The sequence below is a fragment of the Podarcis muralis genome, chromosome 1 (genome assembly GCF_964188315.1).
Source record: "Podarcis muralis chromosome 1, rPodMur119.hap1.1, whole genome shotgun sequence".
Classification (NCBI taxonomy): Eukaryota; Metazoa; Chordata; class Lepidosauria; order Squamata; family Lacertidae; genus Podarcis; species Podarcis muralis.
This window is the reverse complement of record NC_135655.1, coordinates 71,692,394-71,711,493: the sequence shown is the minus strand read 5'-3', so window position 1 is coordinate 71,711,493 and position 19,100 is coordinate 71,692,394. Positions and strand designations below refer to the sequence as shown.

At 38.1% G+C, this 19,100-nt stretch overlaps 1 protein-coding gene across 1 annotated transcript in view; it reads right to left on the bottom strand.

The window, feature by feature from the left end:
* OTOG (otogelin) overlaps window positions 1-19,100 on the bottom strand; it is a 106,268-nt gene that overhangs the window by 27,578 nt on the left and 59,590 nt on the right. The window contains exons 34-40 of the mRNA XM_028732722.2: window positions 13,990-14,107; window positions 12,401-12,480; window positions 8,391-11,584; window positions 7,069-7,237; window positions 5,483-5,628; window positions 4,821-4,910; window positions 3,250-3,433 (exon numbers count right to left, since the gene is read on the bottom strand). Of these exons, the coding sequence (XP_028588555.2) occupies window positions 3,250-3,433; window positions 4,821-4,910; window positions 5,483-5,628; window positions 7,069-7,237; window positions 8,391-11,584; window positions 12,401-12,480; window positions 13,990-14,107 (3,981 nt within the window). The remainder of the gene's footprint in view (window positions 1-3,249; window positions 3,434-4,820; window positions 4,911-5,482; window positions 5,629-7,068; window positions 7,238-8,390; window positions 11,585-12,400; window positions 12,481-13,989; window positions 14,108-19,100) is intronic.

The following is a 19,100-nucleotide window of genomic DNA, read 5'->3' as shown; positions in this document are numbered from 1 at the left end:
TGACCAAACTGCGGGAGGCAGTGGAAGACAGAAGTGCCTGACGTGCTCTGGTCCATGGGGTCACGAAGAGTCGGACACGACTAAACAACGTGTATATACTATGGTATTTTAGGACTGGCATCAGTATTATGCTAATCACAGAGTGGCTGCTTGAAACAGCCTCTGTGTAATGACTTTAACCCCATGGTTGTTATATTATGCTGAGCTTGTATTTGCAATTTATGCGAAGAATCCCCACTGTATTAGCAACAGCTGCTGACCAAAATCTCCATATAGCACCTAATGCCAAAATATAGCATGGCGACCGAGTCTCTATATTTTGGCATTGGCACAGGAAAACCTAGACATGGAGACATTTTAAGCAGCCTCTGTATGATAAACAATACGTGCAGACCAGCCCTAACAGCTGGAACCATAGTGTCCTATAAAGTACCAATCCTGCAAGATCTCTCAAAAGACATATATATATATATATATGGTGCATTAAAACTTTGCACCAAGCTTCCCTCTTGCTTGTTTTATACTGTTTTTAAATTGGTTTAGGTATTTTGCCTAAGCTGGTTTTACATAATTTTTTTTTTTGCGATTGTGATTTTTTTTATAATTAGCTTTGGTGGTCCATTGTGTCTGCTTTGAATTGTACTTGCACACTTTAATGTCTTTGTAAACCATCCACAGAACTTAGTTATATGGGTGGTATACAAATGTAATAAATATATTAAAAATTAATAAGAATACAGTAATGTATCTACACAATGTAAAATTGGTTAATTAGTCTGATAATTCTTTATGAAATATCTCGTGATTGGGGGAGAATAATTGTCAATTTGAAAAGTACATTCTGTGTCAACCCCTAATACTATTTAAGGATGTAGGGAGCAGGATTATATTGGGTCCACTCCGAGTTTTTCTCCTAGAAAAATAGGTGCCAGTACTCACTATGAAGTTGTTACAGTAAGTGTCACACTTTTTAAACCAAAATAGAGAGGGGTACCGGTACTACGGCCCATTGAGTAGCCCTTGAGGGTACTGGGTTCAGTACTGGTTAGAGTCTAGATTGACTGGCAGTGCCTCTCCAGGATTTCAGACAGTATTTTTCCCTAAGCTCTGCTTGAGAATAGCAGGCATTGAACCAGGGACCTTTTGCATGCCAAACACATATTCTGTCACTGAACTACCACCCTTCTCGATCACGTGCGCAGTCTAGCAGCAGCTGTTTTTACATAGCTGCTTTAGGCCAACTTTCCTTTATTTAAAATGTTTCCTCTTTTATGAAATAGGAGTAAACTTCTGGGGTAGGGGGGAGACTGCTTTGCAGAAATGAAGGTGAATACAGAAAAGAGATAAAGCACAGTCAAGTAGATAGCATTTTAATAAGCATCCTATTGTGGCCTTCTAGATTCTAGAATCTATCATAAAATGTCTTGTTCAATCAAGTTCTGTCTAGCATTTCATTCCTAATCAAGCTTATTTTCAAGTCAGTCACATCAACTTCAATGGAATGTATTACCAAATAGAATGTGTTACCAAGTAAGTATTTATTTATCTGGATTTTCTAAAGCAAGGCAGCTTTAAGTAAGAAACCATGGTTAGGACTTTGGCATATGCGAAGCCCATTAAAGCATTGCCTTTTCTCAATTTATACTTCAAAATTTAAAACTGACATTAAGAAAAAATAAATTAGAAACTAGTCAAACTAACAACTCAGAATAAGAACAAATAGCACCAACATTTATTTCAAGCACCTCTTCTCTGTAGGAACATTACTGTTTGCAAGCATTGAAATCTGACTAAGTATCACTGATATTTCATACTGTTGCTACACATATTTGCCCTTTATGAAACTTGGCAAGCTAGCCACTGTAATGATGGACTTTGCATCCAAGCCTTCCAGCAACCATAATTCAAGTGTCAAAGCTAAGATTTATATCAATAGATATCATGCTTCCAAGAGCCTATACCAAACATATCATCCAAGGTTAGAACTTCCAGAAAGAATGAAGCCATGTGCACATACCAAACAGGCTTAAGAGCCATTCAAGCATAACCTTTATGAGCTGTGAGCTTTTTGGTACCCATATATCTGAACTATTTCTGTAACTTGGACTGATTCTAAGTGAATAACCGGTGTTCCAATAAAAGGTATGACTGAATATAATGCACCCTGAGGATATGTACAGTGTTTTGAGTTCTACAGTGGAAGGGGTGACCCTCCAGACATTCTGCTCCATGAGTGGTTGCAAGGTAAGTCAGATGACTGCACCTTAGTCCCACCAGCTTGGCTTCTACAAAACTCCAGGTTTGATTATATGCATCTCTGTTCAAAAGGATTTCGCAGCATTGTCTTTACTTTTGTTTTTAAGTAACTAATGCATGTTTTATAGGATGGGATGGGTGTGTATTTATTTTTGGGCTTCCCATAGGCATCTGGTTGGCCATTGTTAGTGCAGGATGCTGAACTAGCTGGGCTATTGGTCTAATCCAGCAGACTTGACTTATGGCATTGCTGTTTTAGTCTTACTGTACTATGAGCTCAACATTGAGGAAGGCTGGTATAAAAATGCAATTAATAAGTAATTAATTAATTATTGACTATGTTCACACCTTTATTCTATTCTCAGTAGCAAAGAAGAATTCTGATCTCCATTATTCCCTTTCCCAGTTGTGTGTGTGTGTGTGTGTGTGTGTGTGTGTGTGTGTGTGTGTGTCTGTCTGTCTGTCTGTTTTGGGGAAAATCATGACATTTATTTGAAATTCCACCAATTATTAAAAACTGGACCCTTGTATTACATTCTACTTAGTAACTTCTATGTTAGCATAGAGTAGGCAACAAATCTCTAAGCATTATTTTTTTTCTTTGCTCTATGGAAAGCTCAGTAAGATACATTTTCTCTTTATTGCAGTCCTATTTATTTCCATGTTGCTTCAGCATTCATGCCTCGGTTTCAAATGCTCTAAATTAGGAAGCAAACTTGCCTTATCCACGACTACCTGAAATCTGATCCCCAAGGGATTAAAACCAGCCTGCAGTTTATTGATTGGCAAACCTGGCATTTTCTCTCTCTTCCTGAATCATTTTAACCACTTCAGCAATCAACAGAGTAGCAGCTTCCAAAATAATCATATTTTCATTTTCTGTCTTCTGAATATATTTAACCTTACTATACATGCTCTAACAAAAGTTGTGAAAAACCAAGTTTTTCACACATTTACCAAATGTAACATCACAATCTTACTAAAGTTGCTTACCACACAGTCCCATTGCTTTTGGATCACTGGTTGCATTAAGTTCTATTACCATCACCCCAGTGGTATGAAACCACTGAATTTTAGTATTTGTCGGAGTTTCAATAATATACATGAAGCCATTGTCCTCAATCTTAAATCCATATTTTGTAACAGTGGGCCATGCATATCTTGAGTTGACAGCTATCTGGAGAATATACATACTTATTTTAGCAAACAGTAAGATTTACGCTTTTCCATAAAACTATGTTTTTGCAATATTTCGCACAGCCCTCCACAAAACATAAAAATAATTGAAATGAAATTTACATGCACTGTGCTAGTCAAATATTGTCTAATGCAGACCTATACAGCTTGTGTATTCTGCTTATCAGGTGCTTAACAACTTCCCTATTTCTGAAGTCCAAACTAGGTGGCAAAATCAAGTCAACACATGTGCTGCATTTGAGTGGTGAGTCAGGCCTCCAATTTGTGAAGGGATGGAAACTTTTGCAGTGAAAGGACCACATTCCCTGAGGAGCAACCTTCCAGGGATCACATAATGTATTTTTAATCTACTGTTGGAAGCCGCCCAGAGTGGCTGAGGAAACCTAGGCAGATGGGCGGGGTATAAGTAAAAAATTATTATTATTATTATTATTATTATTATTATTATTATTATTATTATTATTATTATTATTATTATTATTATTGCTGTGCCAAAAGGGGTTAGAGCCAGACACACACCACTCTCCATCTTTCATCCAGGCAGATGAATAATTATCATATTTAAGGACACATTCTAGGCAGATAAAATCCATGCCCTCCAATACTTTGAAGCCAAAATCCAGGACACCATCTTCCCAGATGCCATCTTCCTGTTTTCTATCATGAGAGCATGGTGGTCATTTTGGTTGCCATGATCTCGCCCAATTTATTGCCATAGGACATGTGTTTTAGGGTGCCGCATTAGATCATGGTCCCCCCAAAGCACTTATTGGGGGGAGAAATAACACAATATCATGGCAACCAAAATGACTGCTGTTCTCTCACAATAAGAAACAAGATGTCTCAGCTTTTCTGAGACACTTGCGGGGTATGAAAATCACTAGAGGACAGGCCAGAGGATGACCTGGTGTGACCTGGCAGAAACTTACCAAGTGTGACTTGGTAAAGACTCAAGGGCCATATCAAAAGGCACTGAGGGCCATATCTGGCTCCTAGGCCTGAGGTTTCCTACCCCTGGTCTAATGCCTTCAGGACACTGGGTGAATAAATGTGTGATTTCTTCGGAGCCAACATGAGATGAACTTCTCAGAAGCTGCTTCACAAGATCATAAGGAATATCATCTCTAAAAATGTAGTACAGGAAGCAGAAAATCAATATGAACAGCACAAAAAATACTAGACCTGTTCCAGTTTTACTGCATATGCAGAATGCAAATAATAAAAGGCTGTTACATGTGTCCTCCTCTTGAAAAGTATCAGTTCTATTACTAGAGTCACAATTCTCAACAAAGCTACATGCATGTAAATTCTAGGAATCTAAAATAGGATACTTGAATGAGAATTATAACAGAAGAAATAAACTTTACCTTTCTGTTTAAGCGGTCAATGGTAATCTGGTTAGACATATATGTTAAATTTAACATTGCCAGGCACAGCTTGGTAGAGGTTAAAATGCCCTGAATGAAGATAAGAACCAAATCAAAACAACACGTCAGCTTATTCCATGGTTAAATGCAACATACATATATTATACATATACTCAACAGAAAATCTTCCCCCAGATAATTCTACCCTCTGCTTTTTTAGAATAGGTTTAAACATTTAAAGAGCTGGAAAATGCAAAACTGAGCAGCTCCCATCCTCAAAGCTCCTATATTCTACAGTCTTGAGGATGATGAGAGGTCTATATAGCTAGTTACATAAACCATTAATTGAATGTGACATTTAAGGTTTGTTTAAGAATACAGAAAACAATGTTATCAGTCACATTGCATTAATGCAGGCATAGGCCAACTCACCCCTCCAGATGTTTTGAGACTACAATTCCCCTCATCCCTGACCACTGGTCCTGTTAGCTAGGGATGGTGGGAGTTGTAGTCCCAAAACAGCTGGAGGGCCGAGTTTGCCTATGCCTGCATTAATGTGAAACAGCAGAAAATTGCATACTTTTATATGCAGCAGCATAACTGCACTTGTTTATGATCCTTGACATACTCAATAACAAAATTCCACAAGGCCCTAATATTACCATATGAATCTTGCTGCAGTCACTGATGTGGATGCTTATAGTTTCATCTTGAGTTTGGCTGATGACATAGGATGCTTCCTTAAATAAAGCCAAATGGTGCCCATCAAAGGTGATAAAGCTCAGATCAGAGAAGAGTGTACATCGACCTGATCAAACAAAATAAGGACTTATTTAACGTATTTTATAAAATAAACAGCTAACTACTGATCAAGCACTATAAACTGAATCTAAGTCATTAAAATAGCTTGCTTAGTTCCTTTATGTTAGATACAGATCGTTAACCTATAAAGGATTGACTGCAATGAAGTCAAAGCAGACCCTTGAAATCAATGATTTAACTTATTCATTATGCATTTATTTCATAACATTTATACACTGCTTGATTGTAAAAACCTCAAAGTGGTTTGCAAGAAGATGAAACAATAAAATATAGGAAAAAAATCACAACCAGGTATGGCCAAACTTGGCCCTCCAGCTGTTTGGGGACTACAATTCCCATCATTCCTGACCACTGGTCCTGTTAGCTAGGGATGATAGGAGTTGTAGTCCCAAAACAGCTGGAGGGCCGAGTTTGGCTTGCCTGCTTTAAAGCATACAGAAGTTAAAATCCTAAAACATATTAAAATCACCTCAACTTGCTAAGCATCTAGGTAGGCTTGTCTAAAGAAGAACCCTTTTTTTTGCAGGTGCCAAAAAGAGTAGAGTGAAGGTGCCTGCTGGATCTCAATAGTCAGTGAGTTCCAAAGTGCAGGTGATGCCACACTAAACAAGTGAATACTTACACATGCAGAATGGGTATTATTTGGCACCTATTGTAGTGCCAATTCCGCCAATTGCTCAAGGAGGCACATGTGGGGTAAGGCAATCTTGTAGGTAAGTTGTTAAGGGCTTTGTGTGGTAATAGTAACACTTTAAACTCAGGTAGCAAATCAGCAACCCATGCAAATCTCTGAGCTCAGGTGTTATATGCTGACAAGCCTTCTCATGCTGCAATATTCTGCACTAACTGCAGCTTCTGGCTCAGGTACAAGGGAAACCCCACATAGAGCATATTGCAGTAAACTTAGCCAAACACATCGCTCAAACAGGAGTGAGACTTGCTCCTGGACACTCTGGATCCAACCCATTACATAAATTGTGTGAAGCCTCTACATAACAGATGAATCTGAACTAGTTCTTCTGAAAAAGGATCTTTCAACAATTTTTGTATTTACAGGCATTAAGGGTTGCATGTTTTGCTGCTGGTATTTTGTTCTAAAAAATAAATAAATCTATTGCTTGTCCTTGGAAACAAAAATTAGCCGTAATGGGATGGTGACTATTCTCTCATTCTTTGGATTTCCAACATCCCACATAAGTCATTCTGTTTTTTAGTCTGCTTCTTTAGTGTACTGTGGTAGATGATGATGCTTATTTCTTTTTATGAAATTGATACTTAAAAATATTTTCTATCTGAATCATGTCAGCAATTAATAGGCCCATGTATGTAAATCTCACTATCTGTTCCATTTACACAAATGTTTTAGTGTAATCAAACTATCAAAGTAATGCAATTTTAAAATAAATACAGTATGGATAAAACTTACATGCACATTCCCACTTGGGGCAGCATTTATCTCCATTAATCTGAACACCAAATCCAAGAAATCCACAGCTGGGTTGTGTTGCATTGTACGGACAGTTCTGTGATTTGTTAACTTGGATTAGTTGTCCATCTAAGCAAATGTGCTTTATGCACTCATTCTCTGTGATTGGCTAAGACATATTTAGAAAACATAGGTTACTATTCTTATCAAAATAAGGTTATATTCAATAAATAAATATTCACTGAAAACAAGAAGTTCAGTATACCAAACTACTGAATGCCCTTTTCAAGTCAATTCTTGTAGTACCATTAAAAAGCAAAAACATGAAATCTTTCAAATGGCACACAGATCAATGCAATGAATCAATATAATAAAAAGGAAAAACTGGAAACTGAGGGTAGTCATGGAACATTATAAATTTGACAATATGGACATATTTCAAGGATTATGTTGCCTTGGTATTTGGGACAAGCGTCTAAAGACCAAAGTTACTCAGGGGATCAGCTACTCAGAATACATAATTTGCATTCTTTCATCAATAATATTTTACACATGGAGAGCAATATTAAGAGGCTGGTCAAAGATATGCAGATCATGCAGTAGAGGCGATGGTCTGTAAAATATCTAGAATTAAAGCATTTGACAACTTTATAAGCGCAATGTGATGTAATAAACTTTGGTTGTGCCAATTGACACTTATGAGTGTTGGCAATACTCGTTAACTTCTGAATCAGCAAACAACAGCCAGATTTTCTTCAGAAGTCACACCATACACAACCTCCCTTTCATAATTAATTGAATCTGGAGAATAATGTGACAATAATGGCTAGAATATCGTATAGCATAGTGAGGGCTTTTTAAAAAAAAAGAAAAGAAAAGAAAGATGTTCTGCTAAATACAGATTAGTGGCAAGTATGGCCCTAATAGATTAGCTTATCAATGTATCAATTCTTAATGATAACTAGAATCTGCAAATTATTTTTGAAACATACAAAGCAACTTCTGGATTAGTGGGGGGATAGTGAGTTTTATAATCTGAGCTAAATCTTTGACTTCTTAAACATATTACATTCTACAAACATATGTATGTCCCAGAATATTGTTGAAAGTTCTCCATCTCTATACCACAATGCAGGCCACTGTGATGAGATGAATTTCATGTCACAAAGTAAGATAAAGAGGCAAAAATATGTCACTCCATGAGCAGTTAGGAACCAAGCCACCTTCATTTCATATCCATCAGTAAAAGAGACCCAAGAGTTATATATATGATACAGAAATCACTCATATGGTTAGGGTGGGGGATTATCTATGGTACTCACTACACATGTTGGCGGTGTTGCTGTTTCTTTAGATGGCATGAAAGCTGCTGCTGTAACTCCTGAGACCATTTCAACAGTGGTTAATCCCGATAAATATGTGGGAACTGGGATGACTCCTGTAGCATTTGGAGGTAGTGGTGGTATCAACAAAGAACTTGATGAAGGTGTGGACATCTCCGTGACAGATGGTTCTTTGGCTATTGTAGTTAGGACAGTAGAACCAAGTGAAGCTGGAGAGGTAGATGAATGTTCAGCGAGTGGATGTGATACAGGAAGCTTTGTAACCACTAATTGCCCATCAGTCTCTGACAATGTGATGCTCTTTGTTTCTAAAGCAATGGAAGGCACTGAAAATAAGGATGTTGTCATGAATTCTTTTATCCCTGCTGTCTTTTCTGCTAATGATTTAGTGACACTCCGTGTTGTGAGACCACTGATCCCAAGCGGTGCTGACTCAGTCGTAGTTGTTAAATGTGGGGTAGCTGGTGTCACTCTAGACGCAGGGAGTGTGGAACTGAAAGAAATGGTGGAAAGTGGCACTTGCTTAGACAAAACAGAAATCTTCTCTGTGGCACTTTTGCTCATAGATGTAAACGCTGTTGATTGTATTGGTGTTAAAAATGCCACCTCTTGTTTGTCTGTTGGACTCACAGCTGAGGTTTTTGGTACTTCCAGTATAAACAATGAAGGAGATGCTGGCTCTGATTCATGAAATAAAGTACTAGATGCTGTAAGTGTTTGAGGAGGAGTCAGTGCTTTCTTTGTGGTAGGGAGCTCAAGTTTTGACTTTTCAGTAGGAAATAACTCCACTACTTCTTTTATTGTAGACAATGGCAAAAAACCTGTTTGGGTTACTTTTTCTTCACTTGTTAAAGGAACTTCTGGTGAAAACACTGAAGTGAGTGATACAGTGGAAAGAGGAATCCCTGGTAGTGGAGTACTTTGGAATGCGGAGGGCACTGCAAATTTGGTTGCTGACTCTGTTGTACTAAAAACAATTTGGGGGTGGATACTTGTTCTCAACAGTTCAACTGGAAAATGATAGGCTGCAGTACTTCCCTTGGTTGTTAAGTAATCTTTAGAAGGTGGTGAATAATCAAGTTTTCCTGTCATTTGGGGAATAAAATGTGAAACAGTGGATTCTTCTTTCATACGGGAAGAAAACCTTTCCATTGGAGAAGTAGGAACAGATGAAGTAGCCTTGGAAGTTATAGATGGTTGTGTTATCTCAATTAGCTGCCCTGCAGTGGCTGCTGTTTCAGGTATTTTTTGTGTTAATGGGAGAACTGTTTTCTCTGGCCGGTAAAGTGTGGTTGGAAGTGTTGTTAGAGGAAGAGCAATAGAGGAAGAGAGAGTTGATACTACTTTGGTTGATGCTACTTCTTTAATAGTTGATGGCTGGCTGCTCAGTTCAGAGTATGGCAGTAAAGTAGTATCAGTGGCACCTAAAGCTTCTGTTATTGTCAATTCTGGAGCAACTGTGCTTGGCAGCTTTGTAGTAAGAGGAAATTCTGAAAAAAATGATGTAGACTTTGCTGTTATTGGATGGTGAGTATCAGCACTGGTAACTCGCACTTCAGGTGATGATGCCATCGGACTCTTTGCTGTAGAAATGGACACTGGAAGCAAACTAATGGAAGGTTTTTTTGTAGTGGTTTTTTCTGACTTTGCAGTGGCCTTTTCTGACTCTGCTGTGCCAGGGTACAATATCACTCTTTCTGTATCAGTCATAGGATGCAGAAATTCAGTTGTTTGAACTGGTTCAATTTTTTTAGTTACCAGTGGAACTAGGACACCCATAGCTGCGGCTTCCTTTGTCAAATCAGATTTTGCTGTTTCCACTTTTGTCACACCAATAGAATAAGGTCCAACACTCACTTTTGTAGTTTCCAGGGACGAAGGTGTTCTGTATTCTGTTGATGTTTTATCGGTGACTGATTCTGGCAGAATCGTCATTTTAGAACTTATTTTGGTAGAGAGGGGTGTAACTGTCATAGCGTGTGATGAAGTGGGATACTGGGTATACAGAACAGTCATAGCTTCTGTCACATTTGGTTGAATAAATGGTGAATATGCACTTGTCAATCCTGTCTCTAAAAATTCTTTTGAGTCTATTAAAGTTGGTGAAGTTGTACCAGGCACTCCAGGTAGTTTGGCAGAAGTACTATGTCTTAGAGTCGTAGCTGAATATAAATGAGAAAAAGTACTTGGGGGGTGCATAATGCTTGATGTTGTTTGTGCTATTTCCTTTTTAACAGTAGAAACTGGAAAACCACTTGTATGTGTTGGGACTGTGGTGGTGGGCTGCGTTAGTGCTGGAGGTACTGTAATAAATGTGGTTTTAACTCCTTCTTTGATTAAAGCAACTGTTGTTTTTGTTGTTTCTGAAGGAATTGGCTTTCCAACAGGCCTTACTGTTGATAAAACAGTAGATAAAGTAGAAAACGGAGCTACAGTGATATTTGCATCTGTTACAGTCAGTTGACTTACACCCAACATTGTTCTGTCTGTTGTTTGATTCACTGTGGGGGCATAGGAAGACATTTCCAAAGATGGCAATGGGGCTTTGGTAAAAAAATGACTTGTTCTTTCTGTCTTTGGTGTTGAAGAAATCTTGCCTTCTGTAATACCTTCAAGTTTTCTTTCTGCTTCCTCTGTTGGGGGAAGTTGAGCACCTGTTACTTTTTTATCCAGTGCTATTTTAGTTATGGCTGGTGATTTAGCAACTGTAAGCATTGATGGCAGCACAATAATAGGTGAAGTAGAAATTAATTTAATTTCTGATTCAGTTGCTATAGATACAGAAGGGAGTGTTGTACTACTTGTCTGTTTACCAGGCAAAGACTCCGTAACTGCCACAGTTGTAGGTGGAGGAACAGCAAAAGGGAGGCTAATATCAGATACTGGGTGTGAAACTACTGGCATTGAGCTGGTACCAAAAGCTGAATATGTTGAAGCATTTGATGTTGCAGATATGGCTAAAACTGTAATATTTGGCAACAAAAGAGAAGAAAATTTAGTTGGAGTAAATTGCCACTTGAATGCCTGTGTTGTTTCTCTGTCCTTTGATATTGGCCTAGGAGATAAAGTTAGTTCTTTACTCAGCATTGTTGCAGAAGTTTGATGAGCCCCAGATGTTGTATGTGTCTTTACAGTGGATGATAGAATTTGAACATCAGCTGTAGGTTCAATGCCTGAAATAAGACAAACATGGGTGCTACTTTCCGGACCTGTAATAATATAGGCTCATACATATGCACCAAAAAGAATAAATGTGAAGAACAGTATTAAAGAAACAATTTCCAACTTTAACAAGTCTTCTTGGTCAGGAAATTATGTTTTAAAATGGGAAAAACTTGGTTCAATTTTAATGTTTCAAAACCTAATTTGACATCACAAAAATGTAAATGTAATGATTTCTATGACTGCCTATGTATTTTGTGAAGGCTTTGGATAAAAGCAACAACTTTTCGTGTATACCAAGTAAGGTAACCTTCAGAATATATGTTCTTATTCCCAGGCAGTTCCTTTTCCGGAGTAACACATATTTCCATACATGTCTACTCCAGTCAGAAGAAAACTAATGGAAGTCATATAGTGGATAGCATGTTGGACTTGGACCCAGTTCCATCCCTGCTCAGCCATGAAGTTACTAGGTAACATTTTTCAGCCTATCCTACTTGACAGGATTGTTTATGGGGGAAATGGGATAACTCTTTGTATGCTATCCTGAAGTTCTTCAAGGAATAGAAGATTTTAAGTATGGTATATTATGGGGATTGACATGCATTTTCCTCCTAGATCCCTTAGAAAGCTACCTGTGGCTGATGGACTACAAAAGCAGAATGGAACTAAACTAGCAGGGGAGTTGCAATGGTTAGGAAGAAGTAGGAAGGGGGTGTTATTAGGCCCATGATCGAGATCCTGAACCCTGTACAAGATACTGAAAGGAATCGTAGCACTATATTTTGAATTTTATCTAAACATAATATGAAATGTGTTCTACGTACAGTCTTCAAAATAGACACATCTTTGAGTGACTTCATCCAGAACCATATGTGAAGGGCACATGGGAACACATCCTTCCACTCTAAAAGAGAAAATAATGATGATGATGATGTAACTATTCACATAACAGCATGTGGAGATGAATGAGAGGGATTGAATAATATCCTGAGGAGCCCAGTTGACAGAACACCTGAACAGGCATACTTGCACTTAAACCTGTTTTAGTCTGCACTTCAGTCAAGCTATTTTAAATGCTTGTGAATTACATTATTAATTTCTTAATCATTTAAGATGCAGAAATGTCAGGTTGTTGTCACAGTTTCTGTGACAGGCTTACATTGTGGCTGACCTAATGTGCCATCCTGCTGATTCATGAACAATGTGATGTAACCTTTGGAACAAAAACATATGCTTCTCCAATGATGAATACTTCCATTTAGAACTGGCAGAAAGCCTCTACATGCTTGTACAAAATTGTGTTCCTTGTTTGTTTATACCAACACTGATGGCCCATCAGAGCCCTTCCAAAAATTTGCCTTGCATGGAAAAGCTGAGACAAGAACAGAAGCGATTGGAGAGGTAGTTTTGTCCAGGCCACTGGATATTAAAGGGGTGATTCTAAATCTCAGAAGTCAATGCCAGTTATTAATAACATCTTTAAGTGGGACTATGCATACAGTCAATGTCATGACCAGTATCCTTTACCTCTTTCATATGAAAAATATCTCTCTTACTCCTGCAGTGAATGCTTGGCCAATGTAATTTCTGCTCAGGACGGCACTCCTACTTTGCTAATACTATAGTTATGAATCTGGCTGCTTCCTCCATTACAGCATAATTTTATTCCGTATTAGTGGGGGGAAGTTCTATTTAGGAGGAAAGATAGGGAGAATGCAACAAGGTATTTTTAATTGCCATGAGTTGGTATGGCAATTTGTGACCCAGGGGTATGGGAGAGGGGATAACAAACATTAGCTGGGGTAGGCCTCTTGGCCAAGAAGCATTATGAGGTATTGAATGAAGGACAGATGTGTGGAATGGAAAGAGGCAGCTCAGTCAGATGGACAAATGTTTTTGGCACAGGCGGGAGATAAGTTGCAAAATTACAAACATTAAATTAGAAAATGGTATCGCTCCATATTACAACAGGGCTCCTAGTCTGAATTACCAGTATGCCATCAGCATCTTACTTTCCTTCATACAGAAATTCAGACTGAGATTATGTTTTTATATTTGATAGGTTTTTACTTCTGTGCTTCACCTACTATTGTCCACACTGCTGTCTGCCCCCCCCCACCCCAACTTGGGCTGAAAAAGTCGTCCCCACTTCTGCTTTGTGCCTCCCCCCCCCCCCGCCCCAGCTCAACTGCTATAAGTATTCCATACAATCTGGAAATTAAAGGTGGTTCCAAGCTGCTGAATATGTGTTGTTTTTCTTTTCATTTACAAAGTTGCATTCTCCTGTGTATGTAGAAACTGCACAGTTCTCTATGGATGGATCTGTTACATTTCCAAATTGAGAGGCACTCAACCACCTGAAGTTACTATTAGAAAGAACATTGTTAAAAAAAATTAACATGTAGATACTTACTTTGGAACAGTTTGACAGCGTTCTGCCAAAGGATCTCTGCATGTTTTGAAACAAGGGCTTGCACAAACATCATAGCGCCACTCACATGTTGAGTGAGCTAGAAATTTAAACTTGGTATCTAGAAACAGAATTTAAAAGTTTTAATGTAATGTGTATACACATACATATTCTAGTTTTACTTGGACCTCTATGCATTGAATGATCACTCCTTATTGAACTGATTTTATGTATTCCACAATGAGTGATGCCTAATGTAGACAGTGCTTTGATTCACAGGTATTGGATCATACAGGTTATACAGCAGACAAATGTTGGAAATCTAATGTTTTCAGCAAGAAGCAATCTTAATTTTTAATGACTACAGAAAACATTGATGGACTTTTCAGTATCTCATAAAGTAGAGGCAGTTTCCCTAAATGTCCTCACATTGCACTTAACTGAAGAGGCTTACATCTCTGGGTGATCCAGTGCTGAGTTCCTTTATGTTTGTCTCAGTTGGAAGGAATGTTTTCATATTACAAACACAGCAACTTAGGTTGCTGATACTATTTATTTATAGTATACAGCAATCCCGGCTGAGTTTCAAGTGCCCGCAAAAGTGCTTTCTTTCTTCACAAGCAGTAGAGCATTTTAATTCCTAGGAAGTTTTATCTCCAAATGGTTGCATGCTTTGGGGTGGCAGAGTGTGGGCTGTACACAATGCAACATTAAATGGACCAAGTATGGTATTGATACCTCAAAAAAATTTAAAGTAATTCCCAGTGCAATGTTGTGAAAGGGCATTGCACGCACACATGCACACACACAGAGTGAGAGATAAATTTCTTTCCAAGTCATATTTAGAACAGTTTCTCACATTACAATTTTTATTCATGGGAGCTTTCCTACAAGTAAGAAATATCATGTAGCACAGCTCCTAGACTGTACCATTTTAGAGTGCCAGTGTAACATTTTTCGAGTTCTACCTTTGTGTAAAAAACATATACACAAGGAACTGTCAAAAATAAAGGAATCCAGCTAGTAATGAGTGAAGTTGCCTATACTCCATTTGTACTAAGCATGACTCATTCATTCATACACGATAATTTAGGATGGGATCATTTAGGCCCATTATACTTGAAGTCCACCATTCCCTTTTCCAAACTTCCTCTTGAGATGAGGGAGGAGGATGGAATTAGGAAGGCTTTGTGGCAGTGGAGGCTTCCATTTTAAGGTACGTGTTGAGACTGGGAAGCATTGGAATCCAATGTGAACTACAAATTGCAGGGATGAATTTGGGGAATTTTGAAAGGGAATATCTGGCATTTGCTGGAAAATGACAATGAACATTTTATAAAGTCAGCTGAAATCAGACAAATCTTTCTCTGTCATAATCTTATTGATGACAGAGATTTGAATTCATTTCTTATATGTACATAATTTCAACTGATACAGTTCTGAGTTCCATTCCTGGATTCTCATGTGAAAAAAGATCCCAGGGAGCAGGGCTCGGAAACATTTGTAAGATATTGGAGAGCTGCTATAAGTCAGTTTTTACAAAACCTACCTAGCTGAAGTGCTATATTTGATTTCTGCTGAGAAATGCTATTTGTGTCACCATGCAACCCTAATTAGCAATTTCCATTCCATTCTTCTTAATTCTGTTTTGGGTGCATTCACTTAATTAATAGCTGGGCATTACACTGCTGTACTGTTTCTGGATGCCTCTGCAGTTAATTCACAACAAAAGAATGATGTGCTATTACTGATCATTCAAGTCATGGCTTTGCACCAGACCAGACACATTTCTCTGTAAAAAAAAAAAAAAAAAACTAGCCATGAAATTGAAAAGAAACCTAATGCCATCTGTTAAAATTCAGTCATTTGTTTTCTATATAGTGAATAGCACAATCCTTACTTGATTAGGGAGCAATGCTCTGTACGACGATCATGGCACTTGATACGACAAACAACTCTGAAACTGCAGCTGTATCACTGCATAAATTTGCTTATTCTAGATAGCAAAATGACTATAGCAAAAAAAAGTATATATACTATAGTTTGAGGTAAAAAATACGTTGTTGGCTAGATAATAAATCTAAAACAATTCACTTCAATACAATGAAGGTGGGTTGTACAAGGGAACATAATTCTGTGCATAGAAGGCTTCTCAGTATAAAAGAGAAATCAATAGAGGTTAAAATACACAGTACCTAGAAGCTAACGCTTTCTGCTGTGTGACCTTTATTGCAAAATAAATAGGCCATGTTGTCAACGGTTACAGTCCAGCCACATGCTTTGTGGAACACGACAACCAAATTTAAATGATGGAACTTTCATGTAGCTTGTAGACTCAACTTTTTAAAAAAAAACAACCATCAATTTATGGCTAGACTTAAGTCTATTTCATTTTGGCTCAAGATCCACAAAGCCAGGAAATTAGAAGCTAAGGTGGATGCAGTGACAGTGACTCTTTACTGTATGCTTAATTATAAGAGCTTTCCTCTGTGAATATCCTGGGTGTTGTTTTTTAGTCAATTATGCGCAAAACAAATGGATAGGATAATTTCAGTCATTCACAGATTTAAGGAGATGAAATAGTAATCCAAATAATTGCAGTAAATATCTCCAGAGAACTACAACATTATTTTGTTATCAGCATCTGTTATATTGAAGGTGCTCTATCACTATGATATGCATGTTGGTATCTATGGTACACTTATTGCTATCAAGTTGAGAATATTCACATGACCTTTATTAAACAATGGTTTTCTCTAGGGGTTCTTGGTCTTTAAAAATATTTTAGATATGCTTCAGAGAACATCAAGCCTATTCATGAAGACACTTTTGGCCAAGGGGATTTAAAGGAGCAATTATACTATTCCCAATATTTATATTCAGGAATAGCAGTTCCCAGTTAGAAAAGTTCTGCTCTAATATGCAAAGCATTTATGACAGTCAGCAGGAAACCCAATCTGCCTTTGCCTCTGCACTCTAGAACTGGTGTAACTTTTCCATTAACTTAAACAAATGCTGCTATATTTTTAGACCATGTAATTATCCTGCATCAGCAAGTCGGGCCTTGTGAAAGAACACTGGAGAAAGATTCAAGCCCCATGTTTCTTTGCTTATAAAACTCTGAAACCCAAATCCTCGGATGTGGTGATTAATGAAATGCCTCATGATCATTTGATATGATCCCACTTGCTGAGGTAAATTGTTTTAGTTTTCCACTGGCATAGATAGGATTCTTTGGCATGACTGGAAGGCGAGGACTTCACACTTTTAAAAAGATATACAATTCTCAGCTAATGCAGCACTAGGGAAGTCTACTGCAAATCTTAACCTCTTCTTTCCCTCTTAAAGAAAAAAGGCCACAACATTTTTGTTTTGTTCAAACTAAGGTGCATGTTTGTAGCACTTTATATCCTGGTAACAGCAATAGCTTCATGTATCCTGCTCCACTCTTCAGCACCATCATGATTAAAGGAATTTGTCAAGAGGCAACAAGCATTTGGCAGTGACAAATTCTGTCATTTTTTTATGAAGTTGGAGTGTGCCAGCCAACAGCTGCATTAGGATCTCATCTTAGCATGCCCTCAAATGTAAGCAGATTCACAATGCCACTATTAACACTTTAATTCAATGGCTTGATAACAGGAAACTCTGCATGGCATGCAGTTGGCCCTTTCTGTCATGAAAATCAATGTGCTGGTAACTGTACAACTAGCCTAAGCAAATCTTCTCTCTCTTTTTTGCAACATTTCATGTTCTATCCTTTGCGTATAGGGAAAAGAATATTTTAATTATATTAGTATGAACAGATACCCTATACAATTAGCTCAATAAATGCTGAACAGTTCAGTATTGGACTCTAGATTTGTAATAGCTGTAGATGTACTTGAAAGTATCTTATGTCCTATTGTGAGGGATATCTTTCAACATGTGCAGTGTGAGGATGTGGACAAAATCCTTATAAGTTTAGGTCTAATTCTATGCATGCTTCAGTCTTGCCTTTCTGGGTTAAAAGCTTCCAGATGTTATTAGCTAAGTGGGAATAAGGTCCTTGCAGTTCTAAAATTATCAGCTGTAAGACCACTCCCTATTCTAAAAGTCCTTGTTGGATCCCTCTTGCTTGGACAGTTACAGACTAATCTACCTTTTCGGGGCAATGTAACTAAATGGATGCTGGCAACCCAACTCCAAGAGGTCTTGGATGTTATAGATTCTTTGAACCACTTTCAGGCAGATTTGCTACCCAGATCTGGGACTGATAATGCCTTGATAAGAGTCCTAGTCTAGCAATGTGACATCTTTCAGTGGCCCTTAATACTATCAACCACATTAATCTTCCAGATTGCCTATCACAGTTGGGAGAAGGCAGCATTGTCATTTCCTGGTTCTGTTGCCACACTGAAGGTAAGTTTTAGAATGAGATGCAGATGGGACAGTTGGTCAACTCTTTGGCCACTGCCTTATAGGGTGCCACAAGATTCCATCTTGTCCTCAGTGCTATTTAACATCTACATGAAGTCTCTGGAAGAGGCCATCCAAATGTTTTGGAGTAGGCAGCAGGGGTTATCAATATATTGATGGCACCCAATTCCACCTCCAGATTAGCAGCAAGGAGGAGGCTGGCTGAGCCAGAACTGGGCAGAACACCTTCACTTAATCCAGTGCACAAACACAGGTATGGCACTGAGGGGGTGGAGGCAAGATTACTTTGCCAGTTAATCTACATAGGGGGAGCTCTTGATGATGGTGACAAACTCTACCAAATATTGATCTTTAGGGATGATGTTTTAGGAATGGGTTAGGTGACTGAACTAGTAATGCCAGAGGGACCACAATAAGATTCCAAAATGAACCAGTGGAGACTCCCTAACAAAGAAATTCTTAATGATTCCTAAGTATTAAGTCTCCCAATGACCATAGAATCCCCCAATGAATAATTCCTCAGAATGTTCACGAATTCAAGGCCTACAAATAACAGCAACATTAAATGTCACAAGCAATACAGTGATTAGGATTGCATGGTGCATTCTCTAAGGACTGATCAGAGTGTACATTAGCCTACAAAGTCAACCATCATCTACACATATCTGTGGACAGGCTCAGTGTTTGAATGGGTA